The sequence below is a fragment of the Nasonia vitripennis genome (assembly GCF_009193385.2).
Source record: "Nasonia vitripennis strain AsymCx chromosome 1 unlocalized genomic scaffold, Nvit_psr_1.1 chr1_random0009, whole genome shotgun sequence".
In the NCBI taxonomy this organism is placed as follows: domain Eukaryota; kingdom Metazoa; phylum Arthropoda; class Insecta; order Hymenoptera; family Pteromalidae; genus Nasonia; species Nasonia vitripennis.
In genome coordinates this window covers 92,731-109,334 of record NW_022279596.1, presented here as the reverse complement: position 1 = coordinate 109,334, position 16,604 = coordinate 92,731, and the positions used below count along the sequence as shown (strand labels likewise).

The 16,604-nt window shown below is 36.8% G+C and overlaps 2 protein-coding genes across 5 annotated transcripts; one reads left to right on the top strand and one right to left on the bottom strand.

The window, feature by feature from the left end:
* Positions 1 to 1,373: 1,373 nt before the first annotated feature.
* Positions 1,374 to 11,230, bottom strand: LOC100677857 (uncharacterized protein DDB_G0283357). 4 transcript variants are annotated; one of them, XM_003426055.5, is made up of 8 exons: positions 8,736 to 9,784; positions 7,117 to 7,218; positions 6,578 to 6,972; positions 5,944 to 6,496; positions 5,237 to 5,776; positions 4,541 to 5,143; positions 3,996 to 4,161; positions 1,374 to 3,602 (listed from the first exon to the last, which is right to left on the bottom strand). In XM_003426055.5, exons 2-8 carry the CDS (start codon positions 7,198 to 7,200, stop codon positions 3,313 to 3,315), a joined length of 2,631 nt encoding a protein of 876 aa, XP_003426103.1. In that variant the 5' UTR covers positions 7,201 to 7,218; positions 8,736 to 9,784; the 3' UTR covers positions 1,374 to 3,312. The 4 variants fall into 4 exon arrangements, with proteins under 4 accessions (XP_003426103.1, XP_003426102.1, XP_031788725.1 ...); XM_003426054.4 differs by lacking the exon at positions 8,736 to 9,784 and adding an exon at positions 7,904 to 8,291; XM_031932865.1 differs by lacking the exon at positions 8,736 to 9,784 and adding an exon at positions 7,288 to 7,454.
* Positions 11,231 to 11,234: 4 nt separating this feature from the next.
* LOC100678028 (tudor domain-containing protein 5) lies at positions 11,235 to 15,727 on the top strand. The gene is made up of 7 exons (XM_031932876.1): positions 11,235 to 11,686; positions 11,781 to 12,044; positions 12,128 to 13,160; positions 13,232 to 13,437; positions 13,524 to 13,662; positions 13,736 to 13,957; positions 14,036 to 15,727. Exons 3-7 carry the CDS (start codon positions 12,150 to 12,152, stop codon positions 14,222 to 14,224), a joined length of 1,767 nt encoding a protein of 588 aa, XP_031788736.1. The 5' UTR covers positions 11,235 to 11,686; positions 11,781 to 12,044; positions 12,128 to 12,149; the 3' UTR covers positions 14,225 to 15,727.
* The last annotated feature ends 877 nt before the right edge of the window (positions 15,728 to 16,604 follow it).

The window sequence follows — 16,604 nt, the reverse complement described above, 5'->3', positions numbered from 1 at the left end:
CAGACTTGTCGCATTGCCTACATACATATTTCAGATGCAGATATAAACCATTACAGATACATTATCAACTGCTTTCCAAAAAAATAATTATAAACACAAGCAAAAAAATAAATAAATAAACGAATAATGCTCAGAGTCGTTCAATACTAAGAACAATTACAATTTTTCAATCGCAATTACAAAAACGGTCAAATTATATCAGCCACTATATATATATTTTCTTTTTATAAACAATTAACACATTTTAACTCAAAATATGATCATTTCTATAATGCACAGCATTGTCAAAATAAAAACTTAAAAAGCCTTTAAGTACATCTTCATTTTTTGCATTTTTTTCAATCTTTTAATATATATATATATATATATATATATATATATATATATATATATATATATATATATATATATATATATATATATATATATATATATATATATATATATATATATATATATATATATATATATATATATATATATCTTTTTATCAAAGATACAAAATGTATTTTCTAAACATTTGTACTCGAACACCAAGACAAATCAAAAATCATAATTATCCACACCTTAACCATTTGCCTTGATTTATCTTAAACTCTTTAATAATTTTAAAATAATTTAATCATTAAGTCGCAAATTTACGTGCTATATTTAATTTACCTGCTTCGTAAAAAACGAGCAATTTAAAGTTAGCTCTCCATATTTAAGATAAAATTATACACGTATTCGAAAACAAAGCCACTGAGAAAGCTCAAGAAATCACAAGTATAGAAATTTGATTATCACCAATGCTTTGGACATACTCCAATAAAATATCATTATAAGAATAATTAAAAGTTACTTAAATCACGAGGTATAAATTCATCTCACCCGCCAAAAAAGAATTAATTGTTGATAATCACGTCAAGGATTATTTACAATAATAATCAGATTTACTGCTTCAACAAATAAAATTAATATAGTGAACTGAAACCAAGAGAAAATCTTCACAATTAAGATGTTGCCTTTTCTCTTTTATGCAATGTATAATTTGTATAGAAAAAGCACTTAAAATTTTGCTACTATTCATCATGAACCAATCAAAAATTGTTATTATCTAAAAAATCATGACGTTAGCGCTACAATGGATTGGAAGAAAATCTCTGAGAATCGAACTAACGTGTAGTGTAAGTGCGCAATTTACGTGCGCTTGCACGTAAACAAAAGTCTATCAATATACATATACATTATGTGAACGTTAGATTTGTTCGATTTAGCCATTATCCGCGTAATCCAACTTTATGCATTTATATTTCGATACTCTACAATACTTTTAAACGATCAGATCCAACTCTGGATAAGGTCAGAAGTTAATCAATAAGATATACAATTTTCTCCTTTTTCTTTCCACATCAATCGATCATTTAATTGATTATTGCTTGAGTTTAGTTCATCATTTCTCCATTTTTTTGTTTCATTTTTCATAAACACAATAATAAATGTTACGCGCTAGTTATAGATTATTAATCTATCATCACACTCCAACTTGACCACTGATCATTTAATAGAAAAGTGGGTTACGCGGATGGAAGCTCGAATGTTAAATAAAGCTATTATTACAGTACAGTGGACAGCATTATTTTTTCATCGTTAAGATTGCTTCGCAACATCAACATCAAATAACACACCTATGCCCGTCCAAAAATTTTTTTCGGCTATTAAATGTAATAATCTTTGCATCGCACATATGAAGTGTGTCGTCAGGGCTTTCCCATTTGCAGATTCGATGGGTTACCGACACACACGCACGCATTATACGGGACACACACTTAAGGAAGGCCACATTGAACTATTCTATGAAATTGTATCTAGCGTTTGAACTAACACACTCGGTAAAACTCGGTGGTCCAGGCCTCAGAGATCGGCCCGAAACTTTCATCTAATTGTAAGCGAATAGTGGTCGGAGATTCGACTCGAGAGTAGCTTGCGCAGCGGCGAGAAATGATAGAGATGTACCAAATATTTTGTTGCATGTTAACCTCGTAGAAATGCGTCTAAAGTCTACATACTCATATTCTATAAATTTGTTTAAATATTGGTTTCAAAAATAAAAAAAAATCAAATTTTATTAATAAAACGATTGTTAACAATGATGTTCACTTTGTGCAAGCATTATCAAGCCTAATATTAAATAATGCTGACAGTTATCATGATACACATTCGACAACGGAAACAGACCAAAATTTAAATTCATCGATTTAATTTAAATTCTGAGATAGTATAAAATTAAAAAATCAATTTTTTTATACAACAAAAATTGCTTTTATTGGGTTTTATTAAAATATAAATTAAATCAATCGAATTAAAATTTCAAGCCTGTAAAATATCATGCATACAAAAATATTAGGATTACGAATTATTTTTTCGTCAATTATCCAAGTAGAAATTTTCAACAGATAAAATAGCTTTAACATAGATTAAACATGCAAATTGAAAAATAAAGCCTTAATACGTAATTAAAGAAGATAAACGAACGACGAGGAAATACTTATAATATTAGGCAATAGACTCGAACATTTCTCGCCGCACCGTTCCTCGAGTTGAACGTTTTTATTTTTCTAGTTGGACTGGAAGTCTCGTGCGTTAAAATACCCCTGGCCATCGAGACGACGCCAAATCCCAGACGCATCAAGACATTTCTTGAACTGTCTAGAACTGCTCGATTACATGACTCTTAGGAATTTGTATTTTGTTTAAAAAACTACGGAATCACGAGTAACAAATATAAAAGTTAACCGGTGCAGTAAGATGCGCCGCTGCAAACCTCCAGGGCAATTATAATACGCGACCTTTGTCATCTCTTTTTTGTCTCGTTTTCTTGTTTTTTCACGCACGCTTAAATATTCGAAAAATGGCGAAGCAATGCACTTTTGCACGCACGGCTGCACGATTAATGCAACGCGAACAAATTAATTGTGCGCTTCCCTATATAAGTATGTCTAACGAGACAAAATGACGTTATATGCAACAAAAGCTATCAAGGTCCTGCACTTTTAAGCGATTGGTTAACTTGGTTAGCACCAAGAAAATCTGAGTACGACGGTATTTTTTTTTTCATTATTACACTGTACCTTTCTATAATGATTAACCATACCTTTTTTTCTCGCCTCATATGTTAATAATTCCTTAGAAAAGCTTGATAAAGATTAGGCGCCATGAATCTTGAAAAAGAAAGACTCACAGTGAACTTGAATGACGAAGAAAGACATTTTCTGCAGAACTTCTTCCTTTGCTTTGCTTGAGTTGTTACATCTTCACTTTCTCTTGATATATTTAAGTACGATTAGCAACAGAGGTGGTGATTACAGACTCCTCGCTGGAAGTTAGCTGCGCTGTTGAAACTGAAGTTGGGGCCACTACTGGCGTTGATGTAACTGGCGATTCTTCAGCAACAATTTCCTTGGGTTGAAGCTCAGCTACAATATCTTGGTTGGTTTCCATGATCTTCGTCTCGATCTCGCCGTTGTAAAGGAGGGTTGACTGCATGGCGTTGTACATGGCTGTTCTCGCATAACGCGAGGCTTTAGTAAGTTTATAAATACTATCAGCCAGAGCCAAAATATCTGAAAGATTTTAACATTTATTGTAATTAGATCTTGATAATGTCTCTTGTGGCACGCAATTTTTTTGAAGGACTTTATTATAGTTTTTTGAAAGACATTTTAACTATAGTTTATGATAAATTTATGATTTAGGTAAAATAAAAAGTATTTATTAACTCTGAAAGAATATATTGATAGAGATAATTCTTTATACTGTTTGTTTTCCAAAGTATCATGAAATATAAAAATGCATAAAGAACCGATTTGCTTTCGCATTTTTCATTAAATATATATATATATATATATATATATATATATATATAGAACACACACACTGTAAAAAGTGTGCTGCTTATGTAAATGTGAACAGTGAAACATAAATAATGAATTTTAAATAAATTAATATTGACTTACCATTGTCATCGTGGATAGAAATGCAGTGAGGATTTTCTTTTTGTCGTTTATTGGCATTAGCGATTTCCTGCTTGCGACGTTCCTGAACAAACTTTATGGCCTCGAGCCAGTGTTCCATAGCTTTGTGAACACGCTGATTCATGCCAACACCTCGAAGACGTTCCATCTAAAAATTATAAATTAAGTAGTTAAAATTCATATTGTGATTTCTAAATAATTTATCTCTGAGAGTTTCGTTTTTGGCAGTGGATACTTCTGTTGGGGGAGAGAAAGATCTTGTTGTATTCTGGAAACTTCAAAGAAATATTTTTTTTACTTAATATAATAGTATAAATACGTTTTTATGCGCTTTTAAAAGAAGTAGTAAACAATCTTTACGAAACATTATTTACAAAATATATTCATCAAGAATATTTCTGTAACGGTCGTAATGCTGTTAATTAATATCACTCAAAATTGAATTCAAATTATTGTCAACAAAATTAATATAAGTTATACAATCGATGGCTTGAGAACTTGGATAAAAGTATGTTTACGAAGTTTACCTTAGCAATCAGCGTGATGACACGGGCGTGCTCGCGGAAATGATCAATGATAAGCCTGTCAACCCTCGAAGGGCTGCCCTGAAGCCTCGGAATTGGTAAATTGTTGGCGCTAGTCACTTTCTTGCCAGGGAAATGAGCAGCAAGTCCAGCTTCACATTTTTTACGCTCTTTCTCCAACTGCTTGAATTGTTCATATGTTTGTTCAAGCCTCAAAAATAACATCCGTGATGGTCCTGAGCGACGAGCTGAGCTGGGCGTCGGCACGGCAACAGGAATAGGCATAACCGTGTGTGCCGGGAAGACTCCTGCGCTTGCGCTCTGCATCAAGCCAACGTTGAAGAGCACATCGGCAGCTGGTGATATTGTAGGCATATTTTTCAAGCGTTGTTGCTGCTGCTGCTGTTGGCGTTGTTTTGCAAGACGATTGAAAATTTCATTGTCCACAACACCGTTGTTACCGTTGCCAGTATTCATATGTTGCTGCTGTTGTTGGGCGAGAGAATTACTCGTGAAGTTCATGCTGTTGGCTAACTCATAGGCGGCTTTCATCTTGTAGGCACTCGTGATATTGTTGGACCTCTTATGATTGTTCTGAAAAGCAGCCTAAAAAGTATAAATCATTTTAATCGAGTTTCATGTGAAAAATAACTAGTATACGTTACAAATAAAAGTTATTACAGCACGAGATTAAGGTACCTGAGAATTCTGCTGCTGGATTGCCTTGAGAGCGTCGGCGTTATTAACAATGAATCTCTGGCAGTCGTTAGCGCTCTGATAGTTGTACTTGAGTTGCTGCAACTGCTCGGCCTCTCTGGTCGCAATGGCTGCAGCAGCAGTCAGATTGCGCGAGTAGCCAATCGGCGAGAATACCTGCTTCTCGCGCGATTTTGGTCCAACTCCAGCACCGTTGCTGCTTTTTGGACTAAGCATTTTGAGGAGGGTAGCATCAAGGCGCCCATCGACCATCGATAAACTGTTACTGCCATCGAATTCATTAGCGGATGAGAATTGTTGTGGTTGTTGTTCGACGAGATTAGGATAGTGACTGAGGAGTCGTTTGTATGCCTGCTCAGCGGCCAAAACTGCTGCGTCATCAAGCTTGCGAGCGTTTTGCTGCTGCTGCTGCTGTTGTTGATGCTGTTGTTGTTGATGCTGTTGCTGCTTTAGATACAGCTGTTCGTTGGCTGCTGCGATGTTGCTGATATTCAAATTGGACGTCTCATGATAATCTTTGTACTGGAACAAATTTTTATATTATTATAAAATAATTTTTTTCTTTCTAAATTGGCAATACTTCAAAATGCGAACTAAAAAAGACACGAATTCTGTCAGTCTAACGAGAGCCTGTCTGTTACTACTAGGACTCTGAGCTATGAACTCGCACACGTATATTACAAGCTCACCTCTTCGTATTTTCCACGTTGAAGGTTACTAGCAAAGCAGTTCTGCAGGGTAGAATCGGCGGGAGAAAAGTGCTGCAGCGGCGAGTTAGATAGAAAACCGGAATCGGCACTAAGATCAGTCACAGCGGAGCTAGGACGGTAGCCTTGACTATTGGCAGTCGCGTTGTAGGAATCGTGAACATTTAGTATCGAATTGCCATGACCATTCGAGGGTACGTTGCAGTGAAGCTGCATATCGCCGAGGGTGACATTGTCAGGCGATTCAAGCGCTAAATTCAAAGCGACGTTCAGATTATAGTCTGTATTGTTGCATGACTGTAGTTGCGTGTAGTGACCAAACAAATCCTTAACGCCATCAGTGTTGAGCAGAGTTTCGGACCAGTTGGCAGATTGCGGATTGTAATTCAAGCCGTTGGTCGTCGTTGTAAGTAGGCCATTATTTGATAGAGGAACATAAGAGTTCCGTACGGAACCATAGGATCCATCATTTACAATCTGAGCTGGGTATTGTTGCCCGGATCGTTGTAAATTATTGTCAGAGGTGTGTAATGGTCTGCAATGAATAATGGATATATTTATTTTTATCTAAGAAAAAAAATTACAGATTAATATTGGACATATTTAAGAAACATACCTCTGCACATTATTGATGTATCCATTATTATACGAGTTTCCCTTGTCATGATTTTGCTGTCCCATACACAAGTTGAGACCCAATGAACTCAGCCCACTACAGATATTTCTATATTCTTGGTCATTTTCATTCATACCTAATGAGCCATTTGGTATTTGAGACACAGGATACGATGAATGGAAACCATTGGCATTTGTGAGATATGCATTCGTGCCTAGTCTGGTTTTGCAGTCTTGTGCCATTGGAGCCCCAACTTGATATTGTTGCGAATTGCCGTTGCAGCGGTTAGCGAAGACATCGTTGCTACTGATGCAATCGTCATCTAGGATTTTAGCAACAAGATCATTTACCATAGAGTTGTTCAAATCTTGCCCATCGTCGTCTTCCAATATTGTCTGAAAAAATAGTCATAAAATAAGAGTTTGCGGAGGAAGTAAAATAGTTTACAAAATGCTGATTCAAAATAACATAATGACCAAAGTTGATAAGCTTTCTACCAAAGTTAAAGATTGCATTAAATTGTAGGCTAAAAAAATTACCTTGTTGACGGTACTTCCGCCAAGCAGATTGTAGCTCCATGGACTGTACTCATTACAACAATTGTCTTTCGCTGTCTCAAACATACTGATGCGTTTTTCGATCTGCAAATAAGAAAGTAATAAAAGATGCAGACCAATGAGCCATGTAATCAATATTGAATATTGATTGACCTTGACATGATGGATAATCATATGAATGAGAATCCCGAATTTAAAATTTATCAATTGGAATAGGCATCAGTGCTCGCAGATGTGAGGAATTACTCGGCTATTATTGATATGATTTTATTTCTTTGCGCAAAAGGCAGTGTTGAAAGCTTAGGTGACCTGCAACAGTTCATGCATCAGCAGAGAAGTAACCTGATTTTTTTCTACTTGTTAGGAACAAAGCCGTACAAAATTAATGAAGACTCTGCAAAAAGTATATCTAGCAGGGACAACTCACAAGCAGCGGTGAAAAAAAGTCTGAGAATTTCTGCCCATCATTATTCACCTGTCATCAAGTAAATTAAAAATACAGTTGACATAACTATAAAGAAGGGGTAGTAGCAGAAGAGGAAGGCGAATCGCGCAAACAAGCACGTAATTTCTCTGGCCGAGTGCAAGTAGTATAGTGCTGAACTCATTCCACCGAGAAAGACAGAGATGTGAGGGGGGGGGAGGAGGCGCGAGTGAGAGAGGAGTTAAAAAGAGGAGTAGGTACACAGTGGCACAAAGCGAGTGAAAAGAAAGCCAAGAATAAGTAAAGAAGAAGAAGAAGGCGGTGGCGGCGGTCGGTGGCACCTACGTTTTCTCCGAGACTCGCGTAGTTAAGCTCATCGTGGAATCGTCTGGGTTCGCCCTCGACGCACATAACAGTGCTGCTGCTGCTTCTGCTCCTGCTCCGAGTCTATACGCCGCCTGCCCGCAATGCAACGCTTAACCGCACACAGTCCGACGGGTCCGCGACACACACGAACTGCTGCTGCTGCTGCACCTCCTCCAGCTCAATCGCCTAGATTCGCAGCAACTCCTACATGTATACACTGCTGCTATACTGCTGCGCTAATACTATACGCTGGGCGAACGGGTGGGGGCAGCAGCGAACCTTCGCGAGTTTCGCGGAAAGAGGAGAAGGAAGAGCGAACAAAAATGAAGAGCGTAGGAGGGGCAGGCAGAGACGAGAAGAGCGCGGCTGCGAGGTGCCCCCCGCGAATATATACGCTCGCACACCTACGCGCGCGCACTCGCTATGCGAAAGCCATACAGAGCTAACTCGAGCCGAGCGAGAGAGAAAGAGCAGCGCAGCAGCACCGGGTGCAAGTGGAGCAGTCTTTTTTATATATACCCCGTTGACGCGGCTATACCTCGATATCCCCGATGCCGCGCGTGTAACACTATACACTCTCGGCGTTTTCGTCCTCCGCTAAGACGACGCAAAAGGGCAGTGAGAAGAGAGAGAGAGAGAGAGAGAGAGAGAGAGAGAGAGAGAGAGAGAGAGAGAGAGAGAGAGAGAGAGAGAGAGAGAGAGAGAGGGACAGAGCGAAAGGTGGAAGCAATGACGGGATATACCTATATGCGTGCATACTTGGATATTAGTGGATTAGTGCGACGCGGATTTCCTCTTTGTTTCTTTTTACCTTGTCGCCAGAAGTGCGAGCATCGTTCTTGCCGACGATCGCAGTAGAAATCTACGCCTCGAGCTGGGCCATCGGTCAGGGATCATCGTCGCCACCGCCTGCCATGTCGCGAGTGACTCCGCAGCTACACTGCTGAGCTGACTCCCCCACCTCCTTGCGTACGTGTTTGCCTGTGTATGCACACACACACACACAACGCGCGCGATGCTATCCCCACTGCTGCCGCTGCCGACACCCACCCACACCCCCGCGATCACTTCTGTTAGTGCTCGCTATATACCTCGACGCGAGCGTTTTCGTGCGCCCTCTCCTCGAGCGGCGGAGACACCTTTTGGCTTTTCGGCTGGTGCTTTTTTACATGCGCCTCGACAGGGCGGGCTCTCCCGTTGCCAGGCTGGACGGATCTTTTTTAACAATGGGAAATTCCGCAACTAGTTCGCATGCGATAAATCAGTGATTCGCCAGATTTGACAGGCGTGCATAGCTATATGTGTATGTACACCTTAGCGAAATGTGGTGCAATGCGAATATAACGTGACACGGATTCTTCTTTTATTTTGATTTTAGATCCAGCCACTATACACGCGGATATCTGTTTACGCGTCATAAGTACACGCGACGGAATCATAACAAACTCGCTATATACTTTCATTGTAGACTTGTCCGCGAGTACCTATATTTGTTTATCCCCGCGTACGCAATCGACTCAAATGTATAGCTGTAGAGGAGAATAAAAATTAATTACAGCGGAGTTTTTGAAAAGCGAATGCGCTCGATACTTATAGAAAGCCGTTGCTCGCCGCGTTGGCTATCTGGTCTTTTTATTCACGTTACCAGTAAAAAGGATCGGAACTCGGCTTCGCCTCTTTTCGAGGGCTTTTTGTCGCTTTATGCGAGAGTACACCCACGAATAAAGGAGTAAAAAGGGTCGGCTGCCGAACGATAGCAGAAAACCTGCACTTTCGCGTGCGAATTGCTCGGCAAACCCGCATTCGAATGCGATGATTTGTGGAATGTTTTAAAACTTTTCGGCAATAATGGAGGAATGAGAAATTCACGTTGTATAGACTAACTCTATTTTATGTTTATATAAAAGTTCTAAGTTAAATATGACGGAGATCAGTTTAAACATAAAAAAATGAAGACATTTTTCAAGCTTTCATAATTTACAAATGACAGCGGCAAATGTCGAAGAGAAGAATCTGATTTTAATAATGTTAAAAATTAAGCAAACATAAAACGCAATAAACGCCATTACACTTTGATCGAAGGGTACGCGAAAAGTCTGACGCAATCGGATTTTTGAAACAAAAATATTGTCTATCCCGAAAGTTCTTGCGAGAATTCATTTGAGACTGGAAAAGAAGTTTGAAAAGAAGAGCAGTAAAATAAACATCAAAAGTATCGCTCAAACTTCTTCGAAACACTCACGGTACAATACCACGATTTTCCACGATACGACCAACAAATACAAATATCTGAATCCAGTGGCTCTATAGTAAAATAGCATACACATTTATCACAAGCAAAACATGTAAGTACCACGAGAAAGTGTCAACAGTTCGAAAATTCGTCAATGTTTCGTTGGGGCGATGGGAAGAGCCTATGCAGGCTGAAAAATCGGGCGAGTCGGTTCTCAGAAGATTTCCGGAGCAGCTGCCTCACGGAACTGGAGTAGCGCGCTGCACCCCTGCATACCTACATCGCGGCCGATTCCGCGAAGCTAACATCGGCCAACGAACTTTTTGGAAACTGGACCGCGGGGGGGCGATTTTTCTTGTTTTCGCTCGTTTAGGAACATGCGATTGATTTGCTGACGTTAACTTTTATTATTGTTTAGATAGTTGCGCGATGAATGTAGACATACTTTAAAGATTTCGTATCAACACGGCACTAGTATACATTAATCGAATTACAAAAAACGAGATCACTATCGTTGAAAAAAACCGCGAGCATGTAAAACGGCTAAAAGAGAATTTCTGTCAAACGAGAAATTTTTCCGTGGGTACGTATAAATCGAGAGAAAAAATCCAGAAAAAAAAACAATCCGCCAAAAGCAAAACTGCATAGGTATATACGCGGGCGCTCGACGCTCAGTTTTCATCAACAAGGCCGCGCGGCTGTCGTTTCCAGCTCGCGAAACGAAAAAAACAAGACGACTGATGGAATTCGGGCAAACAAATGACGCGTCGCGGGGGCAAAGGACAATCATATGCGGACTTACTTCGATTCTTTGCTGGAGCTTTTGAAGGCTCGGCTCGAACGGTACCTGGAGGACAACCATTCGTGCGCGGACGTTCCCGGTGAGCCACCAGGAACAGAAGACCAGAGACAGAAATTGCAGTACTCAGTAGTAGCCGCTCGAGGAGAAAATAAGTCGTGCTGCAGTCCTCGTCTTCTTCACACGGCAAGACAGCTTTCTCTTTCTCGTTCGCACCGAATTTGACACCTCGCACTTATCACCGTGTGTGCATTCCTCCGGGCTGCGGAGAAACGAGTGAGCCGATCATCCCGCCGCGCCACCACCACCGCTCCCGCCCCCACCGTAGCGCCACACTCGCGACGAACTCCCATTGGCCCAGACTGCGTGGCGCTGGATTGTCGTCATTTCAAAGCATCGCTCGGTTTCTCGAGTTTGGAGACTAAAAATCAGTTGAATCGCTAGATCGAAGACATTTGATTCGATGCTGGATTTGCTGCTAATTGAAAGAAAAAATCATTACTAAATTTAACGGCATTCGGGGTAGTCGAAAAGCATCGTCCGCTTTGTAATCTACGCGCAGAAGCTTCGGCCAATGAGCGACGAGAGCCGTACTGCGGCGGCTCACCGCATTAGTTAGCCGGCAGCCGCAGCGAAATTTCAAGTCGAGACGCGAATTCAGTCGTGCAGCTCAGCTCAGATTCAATTGTGGATAAGTGAAGAAAACACGTGCCGCATGCATAGGATCCCTGTATAGTTGAAATTTGATTTTTTGTGTCATCATTTATTTTTTGACATTTTATGACATCTTTATATTTTGTTGCGCATTTTTATATGCACGACAGGCTCAATGTGACCTCTTTCACGAAACTGTAAAACAAAGTATATGTTTACATCAGAGAAAGTTTTTAGAGTTGACATTGTATGTTTGTAAGAGAGCTGCGAAAGATCTTAGTTTGCATTGTTCGGAACGGGCTGGGCTAGTGTATTTATAAGTATAGATATACGCCCCTACCTATATAGAGGCCTTCTTTGTGCTGAGCTTGTGTATAGACAAAAAGCTATTGCTGCTGCTGCTGTATTTAAACGGTGATATTTAACTTCGCAAGGTAATATACTATTTATCTTATTTATTGGTATAACTATTTTATATTTGTGATTATGCAACAATACATTTTGGTTAATTTATAAGTTAAGATAAACGATTGTTTACAATGGCGCCAAGTTTGGCAACACTAGAAGATATAAAGAGTGATATAAGATGTTTGTTAATCTCGAGAAACAGTAACAATATAACACTGGAAAAATTAAATAAAATGTATAAAGATGTCGTTGATAAAGACATTCCTTACAAAGATTTTTACTTTACAAGCTTGGAAAAATTCTTGAAAAGCATGCCGGATGTGCTGAATCTCAGGTTAAATCAAGCAAATGAACTATGTGCTTATCACATTGATACTGAAAAGTCACAGCATATCAGTTCTTTGGTAGCCAGAGAAAAGCCAGAAGCAGATTCAAGTTTAAAGTCAAAGTTTAAAGTGTACCATGCTAATCCTATTGATCCTCGTATATTAAGTGAAGTTTTGCAAGAACTGAAAAATTATACATTGCATGAGAAAAAAAAAAATTGTATACTTAAAACTGATGTTTTATCTGCGGTTGTGAAGCACGTAGGCAGATATGCATTTTATACAATCAAAGATTTAAATAGTCAGTTAAATGAATGTACCCATCTATTGACTCATGACGATAATTACATTCATTTTAAAGATAACACCCCAGCAAGCAATAATGTCATTAGTTTGAAAAATATGCAAACTAAAAATGTTGGTTCAAAATTAAAAGACTTTAGTAATCAAATGACAAAAATAGTGGACTTGAGTTCAGTAGGTAACTTAATCAAAGAAAGTACCAAGATTCGATTAAGAAAATTAATTGAAAAACATGTGGAAGGTATTTGGTGCTCAGAGTTGCCACAAATTTATCAACGAGAATATGGCATATCACTGGAATACAGTGATTTAGGCTTTAATAGTATTGTAGACTTTGCAAGTGCATTGCCAGATATTTTTCAAATAGTAAAGCCATTAAATAGTAAAAGGCTTATGGTTTTGAATTCAAAAATATGCGAAGGTATTTCTGAAAATCATAATGCTTCAACTTCGATCTTTAACAAATGTGTTGAAGAGACACCATATGAATCCGGGATCATTTCTACTCGAATGGTACTTTTAAACTTTATTTTATCTTACAAAATTCTTAAAACAGAATTTATATTTTTGTTATCTTTGTTTAGTTGGATAAATATTATAAAGCGCTAATTCCGGATGATGTGATGGCATTCAATGATTCAGTGGATCAGATAAGAGTCAATGAATTGTTAATGAATCCAATAGAAAATAGTTATCATGTGCTTATTTCGGAAGTCCATAATCCATCTTTCTTCTGGGTGACGCTATGTAAAAATAAGAAAAAGATTTCTTGTCTAATAAATAAATTGCAGTGAGTAATATCTTGATGAATAAAATATTTGTGCATTTTATTATTTTTTTTTATATTTTAACATTTTTTATTTCATGTTTTTATAGAAAATTTTATGCACAAGAAAATCATAATTATAAAATACCACATGATATATTAAAACCTGGATTGAATGTAACCTGTATTTTTGCAGAAGCATGGCATAGAGGAATAATCAAAAAGTTCAAATCTGATGGATTAGTAGTTGTGAATAAAATTTTGTTCATAATTAAATTATATGAAGTGTTGAATAGTTTTAAATATTACTTTTAACTTATAGGTACATTTTTATGATTATGGAACAAGCAGTTCTTTTGACCCAGATCAGTTATATTTTTTAAATAAACAGTTTTCTACTCTACCTGCACAAGCTATACCTTGCTGTCTAAACAATGTAAAACCTCTGGGGACAGCGATGTGGTCTAAGAAAATCAATAAAATATTTACAGAAAAAGTATTTGATAAATCTTTTTCTGCTCATATCATAAATACTGATGACAAGGTATTATTTAAATTTCTTCGATCATTGCAGTAATTCTAATAAAAATCTATTATATATCATTATATTCTACTATTTCAGAATAATTCTTTGGTGGTAGATTTAGTAGATAAAAACAATGACATCAATGAAAGGTACATCAGTCTATGGATGATCGCAAATAAACTAGCAGAGCATGGCAAATTTATTTGCCAAATAAAAAACACAAGTTTTACACATTATAAAGAATGTTGGAATCAAAATCCTAACGAGAAGTTAAATGTCACATGAACAGACAAAATAATACCAAATATATTGTAAAGGATCTAAACTGGAAATTGTTTAAGAACAGTAAAATTAAAATTATAATATGCACCTAGTCAAACTGATGTGTAAGTAGAATACTGCATTTTTCACAGATATGTTGGCATTTTATTAGAGTCAATACTGTGTTACTTATTAATCGTTGAAGGCACTTAATCTGAAAGATAATTTTTTGTTATTGATACTGTTAGCAATTATTCAGTTATATTGGTTCAAACTAAAGTTTATATCATTTTGCAATTTAATTTTAATTTTACATCAAAGAATAATCAAAGTGTAATTTGTATACTTTAATTTTATTGTATTTTAGAACTAATATTCTTCTTGGATAAATTAAAGTATAAGAACATATTTAAATAATTTCCAAGAAATAAATTCAAGTATATAGTTTTTAAGGATGTTCTACTGGTACTGCACTAGTCAAAACATGTGCCCTTTTGATTTATAGTGAGACTGCTGAAAATGCTACACAGATAAATATATGCAATATAATGATTATAAAAAATTCTGGGATTGACAATTATTCATAAAAAGCTCCATAGCAACGCTGAATAACAATTATTATTATTTGAGCTTAAATGTATGATTTTTGTATTCAATGAATTTTTATTATACGCAAGAGTCAATGAAACTTTATATTTGTTATGCATTAATGTAAATCTTCAATATGTTTGAAGTAAATCGAAGCACAGTCAAACTTGCGTTGTAACAAATTAGTAAAATTTCTCTATGAATTAAATTAAACAAAAATATTGATATCTTCACTACTATCTTGTGTAGCCTTCTGAAAGTTTATATTTGTTGGGTGCAGCTAGAGAGAGGGGATTGCTATAACGACATAAGCGCGGTGTCGTTTTAACAAATGTTTTTATGGAAGTTGGCAGAAAAACGCCTGTGGTGGTCGCTCGTAACATTTTTTCCCCGTAAGATTTAGCATGGGTTTTGACAGATTTTGGGGGCGTTCCCCCGTATATGTGCACCCAACCAATAGGTGTTTCTGATATACATATACCAAACCTTTATAACAAATTTTTATCAAATCGTTATTTCAATTCTGTTATCAGTAGAATATCCTTAAATTCTTGATATAGAGTGCACTAATTGATTGAGAAGTTAAGAAAAAGGTATATATTGTATTATTTCGTCTAAATGCTCTAAATTGAAGACGAATATCTTAAAAATATTTGTACGTTTAAAGAGATGTGGAAGCCAAATCTGTCCAAATCTGCCACTAGGTATTTCATATTTTAAATGCCAATAAAAAACAAAAGTTTGATTAACTTTTTCGTTTGGTATATAATGATTCATTAAACATGATAGAATGGCGCTACACTGTTTATATATAAATGAAAATTCAAATAATAAAAAGTTTGCTGGTAAAATTAAGGTATTACTTAGTTTTAAGATTAGCGCTGAGTCCGCTGGTCGCGTAAACACCCATTCGTCATTAAAAACTTGTTAAGAAACTAAGAGTGCAATTGATAATTTCTTTCAGTAGAATGATTCTTTGAATTTAACACTATTGCGCTGTGGTGTTGGTTTTTTATTATACATTTTATTTAAAAAGTTTTATGGACCACAAAAACATTGTTTTTAGCCCCCACATTCCCTTAATGTGTATTTAACAAAAAATTATTGTTTTGCATAAAAGAAAAAAAATAGTGAATTCTAAGATTTTCAGTAAATCTCCATGAGTAATAAGGATTTTACATAAGTCTACAATATGTAATTAGACGCAAACATTGTTTCACACTAAATTATTTGGCGATTGCTTATTAATTCCAAAAACCACAAGATAAATCTTTCTCATCATCTTTTCCACAATTTATTCAGTTGTTCAAGTTTCTAGAATTTCTATAATCCTATTTCATATAAAATCTAAAGAAAAGTGTATGATTTCATAATCGTCTATATTACTGATTTCACAGAAACTTTAAATTTGATGCTTGATAACCATTTTTGAATCATAATGAAATTTATGGTATGTTTATGAGTTGCTTGTATTATTCATAATTAAGTTTATGATTGGAAATCTAAAGTTCGATTTAAACTCTTCTTATTCACGGATATATTTTATAGATCCGCGTGTATCAATTAAACTAGCTCGCAACACGCGGCCTGACGGCCGTGGTGGCTTGCCGCCTGGCATCCCTTCGCTTCGCGATGCAAGGCGCGCAAAACGCTTCGCGTTTTGCGTGTAAGGCACGACCACTGACGCTCGCAAGCGTCAGGCAATCAATAAAAGCTTTTGGGCCAGATAGGGCATGTCACACCGAAATTGTTATTCAATTATATGTACCAAAAATCGTTTCTAGGGTTGTTGTTTATATATAAGAGTGTTGAAAAA